Source organism: Phoca vitulina, unplaced genomic scaffold (genome assembly GCF_004348235.1).
Source record: "Phoca vitulina isolate PV1807 unplaced genomic scaffold, GSC_HSeal_1.0 scaffold27, whole genome shotgun sequence".
In the NCBI taxonomy this organism is placed as follows: domain Eukaryota; kingdom Metazoa; phylum Chordata; class Mammalia; order Carnivora; family Phocidae; genus Phoca; species Phoca vitulina.
Window position 1 is genome coordinate 26656466 of NW_022589730.1, and position 16516 is coordinate 26672981.

Here is a 16516-nt window from a genome sequence, read left to right on the forward strand (position 1 = left end):
CAGCAAAAGATTAGAGAGGGAAAGAGTCATTGTATTAGGTAGGGCTATTGAGGACTGTAATGGGGACCTTCTTCTTCTTCTTCTTTGAAGAAGATATAAAAAGCCAAAAGAATATTCAAAATCCACAGAAGTCTGAGGTCACTTAGAAAATGGGCTACGATCCCATATATCTCCCTTCATGAGGCTATCAGTAGATTTCAGCTCATTACAGAAGGATAGGGAAAGGTTATTGTAGAATATGTATTTGAAAAATATCTTGAAAAAGATCTTATTGCTTAAAACAGAAACCACTCCGACTTATAACAATTTGACTGCAGAATGAGGCTGCCTGATAGGTGAGGTTTTGTTATTGCTTAACTTCATTACCTTCTTATATCAGCAGTGTTTGACTGCAATTATCAGACGATTGAAGTGCAGTGTTACATAACCAGGGCTTATTTTTCTCATCTCACACAAAATCCAGATGTGGTCAGCTCAGGGCTGGTGCAGCTGCTTTTAGGACAGCTGCTGTCTTGCTGTGTCACCACCCTGGGCACTGTGGCTTTCATCCCCCACTTTGTTGCCTCATGATCACATAATGGCTGCTGAATCTCTAGCCATCTTATCTGTGTTCCAGGCAGGAAGAGAAGGGAAGACCAAAGGGGAAAACCTTTTTTTTTTTTTTCTGGCAAGCCTTGCTTTATTTTGAAAGACACAATGCCCTCCTTGGGCCTTCTGCCTACATTTCATTGGTCAGAAATGAGTCGTGTGGTCACCCCAGCTACAGTGGAAAGTAGGACAAGTGGCTGGCTTTCCAGTCTTTATAGTAGAAGTAGGCTAAGAAAGGGCTGAGTGAGCATCCTCGCATGTCTGCCGCACTCCTTTCCATAACTAGGCTGGACATTCCTCGGGGGCACTGCCCCAGCTCTTGGCCTGGAATGGGGCATGAATTGGTGAAGTGAGGAGTGGCCAAGGTTCTTCTGGAAAGGAGGGGGCTTGCCTGGCTCTAAGAGCCAAGAGCCTGGTGCTAAACAGGGTTCCAGGAGGCTAAATGCTGCTTGGATTGGCGAAGAAATGGGGCAGGAGTCCAGAACCCTAAGTAGCCAGTGAGCAGGCAGGGGTGTGTCCTCAGGGAGGAGGAGGGAGAAGAGGCAGGTGTGTTTTATGACCGCAGCCACGTTCCTCCATCCTGGGAAGGAACACAATCTGAGTGAAGACCCAGGATTAGTGCACAGAGCTGCAAGGTACACCCCAGAGCCTGAGTGTGGCCTTGGCAAGGTTTTGCAGTTGCACCTCCCACCCCCAGGTCAGGTTCCTTCTTGGTCACATGGGCCCACTCATCCAATGTGCTCTCTTCAGAAACTTCACGAACGAGGTGGGTTTGCACGCCAGAACAGGCCCCTTTATTGTGTTCATGCTCAAAGGAAAGGACAGCTTGGCAGAGTGAGAACATGTTTTTTTCCTTTTCTTTTTGTCCCTTTAAGATGTTGGAAATTGCATTCCATTGCCTTCTGAAATTTGATATTGAAGCCAAGGGGATTTTGTTTCTTTCAAGATGATCTGTTTTATTTTATTTTATTTTTTTCAGCCAGAATCCTTGCAGAATTTTTTCTTTATATTTATAATAAAAAGGCTAGAAGAGGGGGGCTGTGTTAGTTCCTTTATAGCCTCATCCTCTTTCCCTTCCTCCCTCCCTCCCTTCCTTTTGCTTTTGTTTTTAATTTCTTAGGGACATGATGAGTCTTTGATGCAAAGGGTATTTATTTATTTATTTATTTATTTATTTATTTATTTATAGCTCAAAAAAGAGATTTCCTATTATATACCAGATTCTTGCTTGGATGGCATCTGTTCTGGCCTCTTCTTCGGGAGCACCAATTACCCATTTATAGGATCTCCGTTCTCTGCTTTGCAAAGCGTTCAGCTTCCCTCTGGCCCCTTCCATCCTCTGTGCTTTGCATCCTGTGAGAACGTATCACCTTCCCCCACCCTGTCATTGATTGACTCTTCCAAACTACCAGGTCCCTTCCTTTCTCCTATCAATGTGCATTTTAATTCTGAATGTTTCTATTATTTTTTTGTTCCTATAAAAGTAATACATATTTATTGTAAAAAGTTAGGAAATACACATAAACAAAAAATGAGATAAACCTAAACCACCATGATTTCACCACCCAGAGATAACCAGTGAGCATATCTTGGTGCATATCCTCCAGATATTTTTCTGTGAATTAATATACCTATATCATTTTTTATAAAATGGGGTCATCGTAAACAGTGTTTTACAAGCCGCTCTGTTTCCACTTTGAAATAGAGCATGCAAATGTCCCCATGTTATTTAAATAGAATGACATGAAGGTTTTACAATGTAATTTTTTAGTGAGTGCTCTAGTATTTCCGTGCAGATACATCATGACTGATTAAACCGATCTTCCTTTGTTGAACATCCTTTTCCTCAGCATTCCTGATACTATAAAGAGTGCAGTGACACACATCCTTGTAGCTTGTCTTTATGCACAGGTAAGATTACTTCTTACGATAAATTCCCAGGAGTTGGTTAAAGGACTCGCAGGATGGTGAGAACTTTGACGGATTTGCTGCTTTCTGCTTCTCTTGATACCTTTCCTTTTTCAACCTAGTTCCCTTTTAGTATCACCTTTTGCCTTTTCCATGCAGCCCCTGCTATCCTTAAAGATGTTTAGTCCTATTTCATAAAGACCAAATCTTCTTGTATTCCACGAAGCATGCCCACTTTCCTGAGTCCTTGTACTATATGCTGTGTGAGGCCCTTGGCAGAGTTCTGCTCTTCTTTTGATTCTTTGGAATGATGTTTCCACCTTTCCTCCCACCCTCCCCCTCTCCCTTCTTCTTTCTTTCCTTTTTCTTTTCTTATTTGCTAGTCAGACACTGTTTTGAACCAGAAGGCCAAGCAGGCTACTTTCAGTGTGAGATTGGTTATTCTCTTTGCAGCTGTATCATGTGCAGGGGTGAGTTCAGGGACCTACTTCCTGCTCCGTCCACCCCCAGTACCAAGGCGGTTGTCCCTCTCCAAGTTTTGCTGCTTTCTGAAAACCTCCTAACAGCCTATTCCTATACCTTAAGCCAAACCAAAATCCTTCCTGGGGATAAGACAAAAAATTAACTCAAGCACTTTGTAGGCCATTGTGTCTGGATTTCCTAGCTATTTTCCTGAGGAAGGGAGGAAGGAAGACTTTAGGTCCCAGGCAGGGTGAGTGCAAGCTGGAAGCCAGAGGCTGGGGGAAGGCGCTCTGTGACTGTGCCGTGGGCAGCCAGCTCTAGCGTCCTGCCTCCCCTGCCTCGCACCTCGTGCTGCCCCTCCTCAGTTCACTCCAACTGATCTGCTGGCCCTCAGCTCCCCAGGGATGCCAATTAAAGGGGCTATTGAACTGGCCGTGTTTCCAGATTTGACACTTGCACAGTAAGTGCTCCTGGTCCTCAAAGTTGCCAGGCTGGTTGCCTTGGACTTCACATGACAACCGCTCCTTAGGTATTTATGTTTAAGGGCTTGGTGGGATAAATCTAAAATCCAGTGTAATTAACTCCTTCATAGGCGATCGCCCCTCTAGTCGGCTGCCCATGTGTGCGTCTCAGCCCAGGCAGATGGGCTTCGAGGTGACCCACACACCCCTTCCCCCCTGCCTCTCCCTCTCCCGGAGTTGGAGGGCTGGCATCCTCACCTCCCCCAGCTCTTGCCCCCACCCAGGGCTTGGGCCCCCACGTCTCGTTAGCTCACAATCTTGATCAACTCAAATGGTCTGTGCAGTTCAAAGACCACTTAGGAGGAGCAGTAGTCACAAGATGGAACATCATGCACCAGTGGGTCCTGTCCTTGGTCCATCTGCTGCAGTAAAGAGACTGGCCCAAGGCCCTGCAGCTCTTCAGTGGCAGGCCTGGTACGTGCCCCAGGTCCTCTGGACTCCCAGTCTGGATTCCCTCCACGATGTCACGTGTTAGACAGTCCACATGGGGAGATCGCCTGCTGCGTACTGCTGGGGATATGAGCACAGCCTGCACCACTGGCCCTGGCAGGACGAGGAGACAGGCTCATGGAGTTGATTTCAGGGATGTCAAGAAGCTCAGTGTGTCCTTCCGTTACCAATGAAAACTCAACAGTCAAACATTTATGCGGCTACCAACAGCAGCTGTTATGATAAACACTGTTCTGCTCCTTAAAAGAGTAAGAAAAGTCCCTAAAATAATCATACCTACAGTACCCTTATATCCCAAACTTTCAGGGACAGCCCAGCTTTCAATGAACAAACATTCTGTCTTGGGAGTCCCACAATTAGAGTAGTGTCGATCAGACCAAATTTCCCGGTTTGAAGACCAGAAATCAGAATTAACCATGAGTTTAATGCAAAACAGGAGGAGATAAAAGACTTGAGTAAGGTACAAATGAAGGTTGTGGGGGTGAGCTGTGTCTCACGGGGCCTCAGGGGTCCACTGGAGCTGGGCCATGAAGATGGGTAGGGTTTTGCCAGGAGGGGCAGGGAGGAGGACTCCTGTGGGCAGATGAGGAGGAGCCAGAGGGTAGGGCAGGGATATTGAGTAGCTCTGGGCCAGAGCACAGGGCTCAGAGGACTGAGAAGTGGGAAATAATATTAGGGAGGTAGGTGTGGGAAGGACCTTTGCAGATCCTGATCATAATAAGCCGTCAGAGGTCTTTATTGACTGAGGTGGAGCAGTGGTCTGAGGTGGTGATGAGAGAGTAGGTGTATGGGTGGGCTCAGAGGAGAGGAGGTGCGGAGGAAGAAGAGAATGTTAGGGTGTCACCATTCAGATGCTGCCATTTACAGTTATTTATATTATGTGACAGAGTTTTTCAGTGTGATGACTGAGACCTGGAGCCTGGGGGTAAGGATAGCCTCATGACAGGGAGATCTCACCTTCCTTTGGTGGGCCTCAGTTTCCCCCATAGAACATTCTCTCACTCTTCCATGAGCCCGGGTCTTCCCTGCTAACTCCTAGATGCTGAGATTTATTTTAAAGTGGGTTCATAAGCTCCAAAAATCTTCCTCCTTTTTTTCTTCTGTGTCAAAACTTACCTGTCCTTTGCCCTATGATCTTAGAACTCTAACAGGAAGGCACAGTTCAGCAATGGCTCTGGGAATGTCGCGATGGCTGCTCACAGGTCATGGGCCACTTTTACTGGATAACCTATATGCATTTTTAAAGGGAAGATTGAAAACTCCTTGAAGGCAGAGGTTTGTTTTACGTGCATTGCCTGCTCCCGTGGCTGGTTCACAGCGGGCTGGTACACAGCGGGTCCACCCTTTGTGGACCCCCCAGACTGTGTGTATCTTGGGTACCTTGGCACGTGGGCGGGAGGGAGGAGACCCTTCATCCTCCTCACATTGTTCTGTGTGTGTGTGGGACAGTTCACTTTTGCACAGAACAGGCCTCTGTTCCCATCAGGTTATATAAAATCGGTGGGAGTTCTTCCAGTATAGAGCACGGAGAGCTGCTATGAATCACGGTTGACACTCCACATCGATCTAAAACCTGCTGACTCCAGGCCCCACTCCATGTGCTCACGCCCGCGTGTTTACCCTGTAAGGGGTGGGGGGGCGGGTGGAAATGAAAGCCCCGAGGCCCCCGATCATTTGGGTGTGTCTGTGAACCTCAGTAAAGAACAGGGAAGAGAGGACCCCTGCTTGGCGGCTCCACCTTTTCCTCCTCTCCTTCGGGATAGTGTAACCTTCTTGGCTTTTCCCATTGGCTGGTCTTGCCTTCTGACTCGGCTGTGTCCTTGTTGCTGCTGAAGACAGTGGGCTCCAGCATGGACAGGCCTCACCACCCCGGGGGCCCGTGACCCCAGCTTTCCTTCTCGCCTCTGAGAAGGTGAGCCCTGCCTGGGGGCTTGTCTTCCAATGGAGGGTATTCCCCCAGGAGATAATGGTTCTTGTTTTTTATTTGGTCATTGCTTCTGTCTGTCTCTCTCTGTCTCTCTGTCTCTCTCTCACACACACGCTCTCTCTCTTTCTGTCTCTCTCTCTCTCCAGGCGTGTGCTTCTCTCAGTCATGGGGAAGGGGGTTTCTCTCTCCCCAGTCTTCTTCTACAGCGCTTTCTGCCGTTAACAACAGAATCTGTGAAGCGGCACTCTGTCTGGAACACCAACCTTTCATTCTGTTAGCAAAACCATTCCTGAGACGTCCTGAAGTCTTACAAGGAACTCCATGAAAACTCAGAGCTGTCTGAGGAGGTTGTGAACACAAGTGGGAAAGCTGCTCCCTCCTCTCTTACAAGGGACTCTTGGGTACGCCCCTCTGAGCAACAGGGGCCCTGAGTCAGCCAGGACCCACGTCAGCAGAGGCCGGAATGCCTTTGGGAGGACCCTCTGCCCCCTCTCCCCCACTGGTTTCTCTGCACTGGAGCGCTTGGTCGTTTCCTTCCCTGCCTCCACCCCTCTGCTCCTTCCCGCTGTGGTGTGCGTCCTAGAGGTGCTCCCAGATAGTTGGCTCTCGGGGAGCCGGCTTCCTCTAGCCTCATCTTGCAGACCTTGCGGCCATGAATTTTCACAGATAATTGTTTACACAGTTTAATATGCATCTGGAAAATTTCTAGAACTGTCCATGGACTTTCATACTTTCTGTACCAGTACTTAAGCTTTTATCTTCTCTCTCAGCCTTTCTTTGTGTTTAGTATTTTTGGAAAATCTAGTTTTTAGCATCTTGCTTGTTATTCAAAAATTTATATTTCAAATATCGTCTCTTTGTGATTCAGCTAGTTTTGTCCTGTAGGGGTATTGAATGGTACACATTTTATTTTTCAGATTAGCTAAACTTCTCAGGTCAGGAATTTCCATCAGACAGTAGGCCAGCGGAAGGCCCTTTATTGATGGACTCCACGGGCTGTGAGGGTGGTGCTCTAGCTCTTGAAACCATGGCTGGCACACTCATCCGTGAACATTTAAAGACAGAGATGGTGAATCTGTACATCTAGGTTTATTAGTAGACTTGATAGCCTGTCTGATAAACCAAGTTCTATCTTCCTTCACTTTGCTTTTCCAACTCTGTGAGCGTCAGAGTAAGGGGGGTTAGGAGGCAGGTTGAAGCCTCAGACCTTTGTCACTGACTCCCCAATCTCCCCCTAACACGGGGATGAAAGCCACAGAGAAATGTGCAGATAGGAGGGTTGGGAGAGGCTGGACTTCGGCGGCAGAAGACTCTCTGGGCTGTGCCACAGTGGTCTCCAGGCACTCAGCTTGAGAAGTACAGACAATCAAATCAGCAGGCTCTGAAGGGTGACTCACACCAACCAAACTCACAAGGGACTGATTTATAAACCGAAGCCTGAATATACTGATTTATCTGAGGAGAGAAGCCTGGTGTGGCTTCCAGTTACTGGCTCAGGCCACTGGCTCCCCCTAGTGAGTGGTGTCCTCAGGAAGACTGTTCTTAGCCCAGAAGGTTCCTATGCGAACATGGGATTAGAACAAGGTGGGATGTCTTCAGGCAGCCCATGTGTGCCCTGTTGGCACACTGCAGACACTTGGATATTAGGAAATGAGTCTTTCGTTGAAATCAGAGCCCCCTCTCTCGGGCAGTCTTGGGAACACCTGGACAGACACGTCCACTTTCCAGCTTACCCTGTGTGTCCGCAGATGATTCTGTCTGCACAGTGCTAGGAGCGGAGGGCGTGTTCTAGTTATTGACCAGTCTGCTTATCTTAGAGTGGGTTTTCAGTTGGGGTCCCGGGACATTTGGGACAGCCCCTCGGCTTCTCGGTAAACTCTGAAAGACCCCCTTATCTCAGCCTCGCCAACCTAGCTCACATGTGAGTGCCCTGCGGGAAACTTCATAAATGGCCGATTCGATTATCCTCCCTGTCAGTGACGGATGTTTTCTGACCTGATCACCAGATCCCGGGATTCTGTGTGCCTGATTTGGGGCTCGTAGTTCTTGTGTGGACTCTGCTTCTCACCAAGAAGGTTAGGGTCCCAACCTTCAGCAGGTGGGGAAGATGATGCTCTTGTTGTGGTCCGCAAATCCAGGCTTCACACCCAGGTCTCACAGGACACATCCTGCCAAATTTCCTGCATTGAGTTTTTTAAATGATCTGTAACAGAAGAGGGAAGAGTGGCTCAGTCATTCAAGTAGAAGGTCATTGCCAGTCATCCCCATGTGCCTCTCAGTGATCTGCACCAGGTGTGTCCTTGTAAGAAGCTTAGTGGGCCACTAAGAAGGTGAGAGTGTATTCTCAGAGTGCACTCAAGTGGTGGAGGGATTTGATCACCAGGTGAGCCCTCCATGACACTGGTCATTCCCTCCCTCTCTTCTCCTTCCCAGATTATCATTGAAGATATTGGGAACAAAAGGAAATACAACTTCCCCCTTAACCGCTGGCTGGCCCTGGACGAAGATGATGGCAAAATCCAAAGGGATATCTTAGTGGGCGGAGCTGAGACCACAGGTAGAACTGAAGAAGGGGGAAGTCTGATTGGCTGATATTTCACTTTGTCCGAGGCTCTGTGTTCTTGTCTGTGGGCCTGGAGGCCTGTGATCAAGTGGGAGCCAGCCACTCCTCCTGCTCTTGAAAGTGTTCTGTCCCTTTGGGCTGGAGCCTGGGGCTCTGCTGATACCAGAGGAGGTGGGGAGATGCCCCTGGGCAGATACTAACTTCCCAGGGCAAAAGAGGTTATCCACTGCATGAAGCCGGAATGTGAACTCCTATTCCATGTGGACGTTTATGAGGATATGGATTTGCTCTTAACTCCTCCTGCTATCGAGTGCTTACTATACGCCGGGCCCTCTGCCAGGCACCTGACCCATTTCAGCTCCTTTAAACCCCACAGTGACCCTGTAACACCGGAACTGTTATTGCTCCCATTTCACAGATGAGCAAACTGAGTCACATAGATGTTAAGAGACCTGTCCAAGGTCACAATAGCTGGCAAGTGACAGATCTAGGATTTGATCTGCCACCTAAATCTCTACCCTGTGTGAATTCCACAGAAAACCTGCAACTCCCAGCATGGGCATTCATGGATGTTCGAGAAAATCAGTGTTGTAATGTGCACATCTGAGAAGGTGCTCTGCTGCATAGCCTCGTGTTGCTCACCACTGCAGAGAGAATACGTCCAAGTTCTGGGGCACAGTATGCAAATTGCTCTACGGTTTAGCTCCAGCTCTTGGCAGCATCTTTCAACATCTTATCTCCCCACTTCCACCTCCCCTCCCATCCCCCTCCACCTCATCCATACACCTATCCCTCTTTCCTGAACCTACGCCCCGCCTCATCCACCTGTCTTCTGCTCAGCTGCCCCCCCACCTCAGCCATGCCTTCCCCTCCCCTCCCTGCTGGTCTTACTCTTTCTCTCTCTTTATCTTTAGAACATCGTTCTCCTCAGCCTGTGATGCCATTTCTCTTCTCTGTGCTACCCTCCACTCCCTCTGAGCCCTGCCTCTCTCCTTAGCCATACGTAGACCATGACTGCTCTCAGTTAGGAAATCCAGTGTTCCTCTGCTCCAACATCTTTCAACCTCACACATCATTTGTAACTGAAGTTTGCGAAGTATTTACTTAAAAACAGGTACCAGAGTGGGTCTGCTATGACCCCTTTCACCATGTGACTCTTACTTGCCCCAGAGGAGCAGTAGAAATGGCCGGCGAGGGCTGGGCATTGCTGGTAGCCTGGGCCGTGGGCGTGCGTCCCAGGTCCGTGTGTTTTGGAGAAGCAGAGCCCCCTCTTTGAGGGCAGTGGCCACTTTTTCCCATCTTCATAGTCTCCCTGAGGCCTTGCATGTAGTAAGCTCTCAATCAGCATTTGTTGAACAAAGGAAGGTGTAAATGTATAAATGAAAAAGGCATCCATGTAGCCGCATGTGCTAGCTCCAAAGAAAATTTGGGATTTTCATCTCCCTGGGCTCCGGGGTGGAGGGTGGGGTTGGGGGTAGGGTGGAGGGGTGTGTGCGAGCTCGGGAGAACTGACAAGGACTAAAGGGCCATTGCCTTTGACTCCAGGACAAAATGAAGGGAGGCCAGACCTTAGCAGAGTTTCAATGTTTGTCTTCAGTGTATTCTCTTACTCAGTCCCATCTCAGAGCTTAATCGCCGTTTGCTGGCTCTTGCCCAGAACTTCATGTCCTCATCTTGCCTCCTGACTGATCAAACCCCAGTTTGATGGCCCAACCACAATGTTCTCTCCTTCCCTCACCCTACCACGTCAGGCAGCGAAAGAGGACATTAGTGCCCTCTATTAAAAGTTGTCTTTTTAAGTTATGAGCAAAAGAGCAAGAGAAATGAATCAGATAGTCTTGAATATAAATCTCCATTAATGGAGTTGACTATTATAATTAAATCAGACATAACAGAATTCATCCGGCAGCTATTAATAATAGGCATGTGGTAATTAACGTTAATAACAAGTACTATTCTTAGCCAACTCAAATTCTGCCTTCTCTTTGTTAGTTTTTGTAATCAGGGCTGGCAGCTTCTTATAGTAATACCTGCAGTTTATTCTGAAACTCAGATAATATGGAGTGGAGAGGGGTACTGAATGTCATCTTGGGGAGAAGGACGGGGGCGGAAATGAGGGTGTATGGAGGAGGGAGGGTCTAGGGAGGCTGGAGCCAGGGAGAGGAGAATGTGGGTGGGATTTTGTAACCAGCTGGCACTAACTTTCTCCTCCCCTGTGGCTTCTACACCAGCTATCTCGTATGTGGTCACCGTCTTCACTGGGGATGTCCGGGGGGCTGGGACCAAATCCAAAATCTACCTGGTCATGTATGGGGCCAGAGGGAATAAGAACAGTGGGAAAATCTTCCTGGAAGGTGGTGTGTTTGACCGTGGCCGCACAGACATCTTCCACATCGAGCTGGCTGTCCTCCTCAGTCCTCTGAGTCGGGTCTCCATTGGGCACGGCAATGTGGGCGTCAATAGAGGCTGGTACTGTGAGAAGGTAAGGGATGCCTTCTGGGGGTGGAGGGGCCCTTTCCTGATTCAACCCCTCTTCTTTAACTTGCATAGAAATGCTGACCTGCTTCCTGCTTCCTACTTCCTTTGGACCAATGACAGAGCACATAGGCAGGCACTTTCATTGGGCAGTTGGGTTGGTAACGTGCCCATCCATCTTGTTCTGCTTATGGTCAGGAATGAGGGCTGTTCTGTGCATGCATCCAAGGGCCAAATGCAGGTGCTAGCTGGTAGTTATAAACTGTCCTGATTCTTGGTGTTGTTTCACTTCAGCTTATAAATCTCTCAGTCAACAAGTATTTTGGGGGCTCCTGGGTGGCTCAGTTAAACATCTGCCTTTGGCTCAGGTCATGATCCTGGGGTCCTGGGATCGAGCCCTACATGGGGCTCCCTGCTCAGCAGGGAGTCTACTTCTCCCTCTCTCTCTACCCCACCCCCCCACTTGAGCGTGCTCTCTCTCTCTCTTATTCTTTTTCCTCAGGAATGTGTTAATATTCATGACCTTTAACCTTTCCATGGAAGTTGTAGAATTTTCTTGCTAAGTTCCCTGAAGAACTGTGTTGAACAGCATTCAATTGGATCTATAGATCCATGTGGAGGAATTGACATCTTTATTAGATACTTTTTGTATCTATGAACATTGTATACTTCTTAAAAGTTAGGTCTCCTCTAATGTTTTTCAATATAGTTTTATATTTTTCTTGATAAAGGTCTTACATGTCTTTGTTAGATATATTCATAGAGCCCTTACAATTTTTGTTGCTATTATAAATGATATCTGTTTAAACTTATGTTTTGAACTACTTGTTGCTGATGTAGAAATAGAAGTACTTTTGTACATTGAGTTTACAAACAGCCATCTTACTAAACTCTAATTCTGATAATTTGTCTATAGATTTTTGGGGAATTTTCTTTATGGAAAGTCATATTGTCTGTGAATGATGACAGTTTGGTTTCTTTCTTTCCAAAGCTTATATTTAATTTATTTTTTATTTGACCACATGAGCAGTACAATGCTGAACAGAGGGTTAATAGTAGACATCTTTGTTTTGTTGTTGATTTTAAAGGAACTATTTCTAATGTTCTATTTAGTTAATTATGATTGTTGGGGGGTTTTGGTAGACAGTCTTAGATTAGATTAAGGAAATCTTCTTCTATTTTGTATTGTTCGAAGTTTTTATTATGAATTGTTGAATTTTATCTAATGTTTTTCTGCACTTAGTGCAATAGTCATAAGGCTTTTCTCTTTTATTAATTTGGTGAATTATATGACTGCATTTTCTTTTTTTTTTTCTTAAGATTTTATTTATTGAGAGAGAGAGAGAGAGCAAGCAGGAGCAGGGGGGAGGGGCAGAGGGAGAGGGAGAAGCAGGCTCCCCACCGAGCAGGGAGCCTGATATGGGGCTCAATCCCAGGACCCTGGGATCAGATCCCAAGCTGAAGGCAGACGCTTAACTGACTGGGCCACCCAGGCACCCCTATATGACTGCATTTTCTAATGGCAAACCGACTGAATTTCTTCAAGAAAAACTTGGTCATAATGGATTTTAATTTTATGTGTTTCTGGAATTGGTTTGCTAAGATTTTATATAAAATTTTTGTGTATATGTCCATGAGGGGCATGGCCCTTAATTTTCCTTTCTCATCTAGTCCTTGACACATTTGATCCTGGCATGAAATGAGAATTATTCTCTTTCCTAAAACAGGGTGTATAAAATTGCAATGATCTATTCCCCAAATGTTTGGTTCCAGTCTCTTGCAAATTTATTTGGGATTTTGTGTGTGTGAAATTAATGATTTTAACAAATTGTTGTTTCTGTTTTGCTGGTTATAGAATTATTCAGGCATTCTATTTCTTCTTGAATCTGATTTTTTAAAGATTTATTTACTTATTTTTATTATGTTCATTTAGCCAACATATAATATTTATTTTAGAGAGAGAGAGAGAGTGTGTGTGTGTGTGTGCACAAGTGGAGGGGGTGTATGGGTGGGGCCACTTCTGAATACATGGTCGCATAGAATCTTTAGCATAAAAGATGGAGCACAATAATGGGTCTCAGTGGACCTCAGCCATAATAGGAATCCTGAAATTCTTGCTGATGGGTATAAAAGGCCCTGCACTGATAATTAGAAGTCAGGAACATTTATGCTTCTGGTATTGCCACCAACTGACTGCAAACTTGGGCACTTCATTCCCTTTTCTGGACCTCTGCTTTCCCATATGATGAATGCATGTTAGGGTAGACTATATTAATTGCTAATACATTTGTGTCACAGGACCAAAGTGTTTGATGAGGCTGCCACCTGAGGCTCTGAGCCCTCATTTATCTTGAGGGAAGAGAGTTTCTCTGGGAGGCTGAGGGGGTACAGCTCACCTGTACCTCCCCCGATCTTTTATCTCCCGTACCGTTTGTGCTTATAAGTTAAGGTTTCATATAGCTACCATGGTCAGATAGTAAGTATTAGTTGAATTCTCAGAGATATCTAAGGGTCATAATTCAATCCAAGGAAATTATAGTCAATGGCAGTAACCATGAAAAACTGACAACAAACAAACACAGTAAGACAGTGGCTAGTCAAAATGCTTGATCAGTGGTAGGGTCAAATTAGTTTTCAAGTTAAAAAGAAGGTAAAGCTGAGAATCTAGCAGTGTGAATAGTCAATTCTTGGCTGATAGAAAATTTTGTAGTGTCACAAGAACATTCCTTTGGACATACCTAATGTGAGTGACCTAGGCTGGACACACTTCTGAGTTCTAAACCCATGAGTTCAGAATGTGAGTAAAGTAGAGAAAGTATGGGAAAGAAGGTTGAATGAGGCTCAAGCCCAGAAGAGGGTAGTTTGTTTTTGTATTATATTCCAGATATTCATTGCCTTTTATGTGACTGACCTTTTTCCTACAAAACAAATATAGGGAATTAATTTAGTATTCTAGTTCATTTGGTTTGGACTGAGATTTTATGTGCATAAAGAAATATGGTGTTCAAAGAAGGTGTTGTGTGTAGGGGGAAGAATTTGAGATTTGGGCTGGTAAATTGGAAGATGGATAATACCTACTCGGGAAGACTCCTTGGGGGAGGTATTTCTTGATCTAAGATTTAATGAGAGTGGCAAAAGGAAGAAAAGTGCCATTCCTTGAGAATCCTCATGGAGACCACCCTTAACATGAAGAGGCTGTCAGACATTGTAAGGAGGTCCCAACCAGGGGACCTGCTGCGGGAGACTCATGATCTGCCTCCCCCCCCCCCCAGGTGGTGATTCTGTGCCCCTTCACGGGCATCCAACAGACCTTCCCTTGCAGCAACTGGCTGGATGAGAAGAAGGTAGATGGGCTGATCGAGAGGCAGCTCTACGAGATGGTGTCTCTCAGGAAGAAGAGGCTGAAAAGTAGGTGAAGAGGGCCCAGAGGCTGGTGGCCTCCCAGACAGGGCCAGCAGAGGCCAGGATGTCAGACCCCTGGGCAAGAGCTCCACTGTGTAGGGGTCCACTTTTGCTTCTCATTTCTCCTCTAGAGAGGAAGAGAATGGGCCCCGCAGGAAGCTCATTTCTCCAAGGTACAGGCCCCATAGGGTTACATACCCAGCACCATGGCTAGTACCCCCGTGACCCCAAATTGAATAAGCTGCTGTGATGGGCTAGATGTTAAACTGAATGATTCAGCACAGTGCACTTTGAATATACATAGGGTGCAGGGAGTCACCTCTTTTTCCTATTTAAAACATACTAATAGGCTTTTGTCATTAAAAGGATCATTGAGGTACCCTCTTTCAAATAGCAAGGAATCCTTGGGTCCCTAATATTGGCACCTGTTATAGTGGGTTTCTGAGAGTGGGCCACACCTGTGCATGATCTGCACTTCAGTCCTAAACACCTTTGATTTGCTTCTCTTCCCCACTGGTAACATGAAAATTCTTTATTCCTGAAGTCTTTATGGGACAGCTTGACCTGTCTCTGCAGAATTCCCTTGGTCCCTGTGGGTCTGGACAACCGACTTGAAGAAAGCTGGTACCAACTCTCCCATCTTCATCCAGATTTATGGACAGAAGGGGCGGACAGACGAGATTCTCCTGAATCCCAACAACAAGTGGTTCAAACCAGGCGTGATCGAGAAATTTAGGGTAGGAGGGAAGTATAATGCGGTGGGAGGGAGGAGGAAAGAGGAAGGGATATAAAAGGTATTTGTCATGAGGATGGTTTTCTAAGCTAGATTTTGAATCAAGTTTGAAGACAAAAGTGTGCTACCAGAACTTCAGGACGCTGCAAGGTGTCAGAGTGACCTATTGACTGAATGGGGTCCACTTTGCATCTGGCCCTTCACCTGAATCAGACACTCCAGAACCAAGCCTGGGGGAAAGAAGCAGGTATAGCATGTTCTTGAAGAGCCTTGAAACTTGGGGAATCATTGTAGAACAGAGACCCTGAACACATTAACGTCAAACCGTCTGATCTGGACTGAATTAGAGAGTGAGGAGCAAATTGAAGGGAAAGTATAAATGGTAGAATATTTTAAAAGAAACTTAGCTTTAAATTTCTGATGTGTATATAACTAGAGCAAGGCTTGTTTTGCCAACAGAAGTGTGCTCTGACCTTTAGGTGAGAATGATTTGTAATTTTCAGCTGTCTTCCCAGAGCACCCCACTGGTGCTTCTGTTATACACTCAGTTCATTGCTCTTCATGTATTTGTCTTCCTGGCTAGACTGCGAGCCCCTAGGGAAAGGGCATGACTGCTGTATTGATCTTTTAGTCTGTTTTAGTGCCCAGTGGAGTCCTGGGGCTGTGGGCCTGTGCTAATTTGCAGGGTTGCCATATGGGTTTTGTTACTGGGAGTTTATTGCTTGGAAGCTTTTCTTTATTCAGGATCCTACTGTGGGTCAGTTATTTTTGTTCGGTTTCACCAGGCCAGACTGAACCCGGGCCCTACACGGCTGTCTTGCCCTCACGTGCCCCTGGTTGCAAGGGCGTGAGAGGACACAGTCTATGAGGGTGGCTTGAAACAAAGCCATCCTCACTGCTGAAGACACGGCCCAGAGCGGGTGCCCTTCTGGCAAGGGGTCAGCTGTGAGGTTAAACACATCTCACTTGATTATGTACACCCAAACCTTGTCAATTCTCCCCGTAGATTGAGCTCCCGGATCTTGGCAGGTTTTACAAGATTCGAGTGTGGCATGACAGAAGGAGCCCTGGTTCCGGATGGCATTTAGAAAGGGTGAGGTGTGCCATCCCGGGGCTTGGGAGATGCTTGGGAGAGGAACCAGAATGGTCCCTTTCTAATGACCCTGTCACCTAAGTTTGCCTTTATTTCTCTTGGGAGTGGGGGTGGGTAAGCGTGGGTCTCAGAGTGAGACCCGAATTTGGACATAGGACACGGGGACGTCCTGATGGGGAGAGGACCTCCAAAGTCGACTGAGAAAGTGCTTAGGTGTTAGGAGACTTGCATTCTTCCCTAGTCAACTGGCTGCTAAGCAAGCATGGGTCTCCGGGGAGCAAGAGGGATAGATGTTAATCTGGAACTCCCACCTTCCACAAGAGTCATCTCTACGGGATGGCCTTGGCCTCCCTTTGTTGAGATAGCAGAATGGCGACCCCAGGGTGTGGTCTAT

General features: G+C 46.7%; 1 protein-coding gene across 1 annotated transcript in view; it reads left to right on the plus strand.

Moving 5' to 3' along the window:
* LOXHD1 (lipoxygenase homology domains 1) overlaps nt 1–16516 on the plus strand; it is a 150127-nt gene that overhangs the window by 42105 nt on the left and 91506 nt on the right. Inside the window, exons 7-11 of the mRNA XM_032422728.1 lie at nt 8290–8413; nt 10651–10901; nt 14167–14302; nt 14873–15033; nt 16036–16122. Of these exons, the coding sequence (XP_032278619.1) occupies nt 8290–8413; nt 10651–10901; nt 14167–14302; nt 14873–15033; nt 16036–16122 (759 nt within the window). The remainder of the gene's footprint in view (nt 1–8289; nt 8414–10650; nt 10902–14166; nt 14303–14872; nt 15034–16035; nt 16123–16516) is intronic.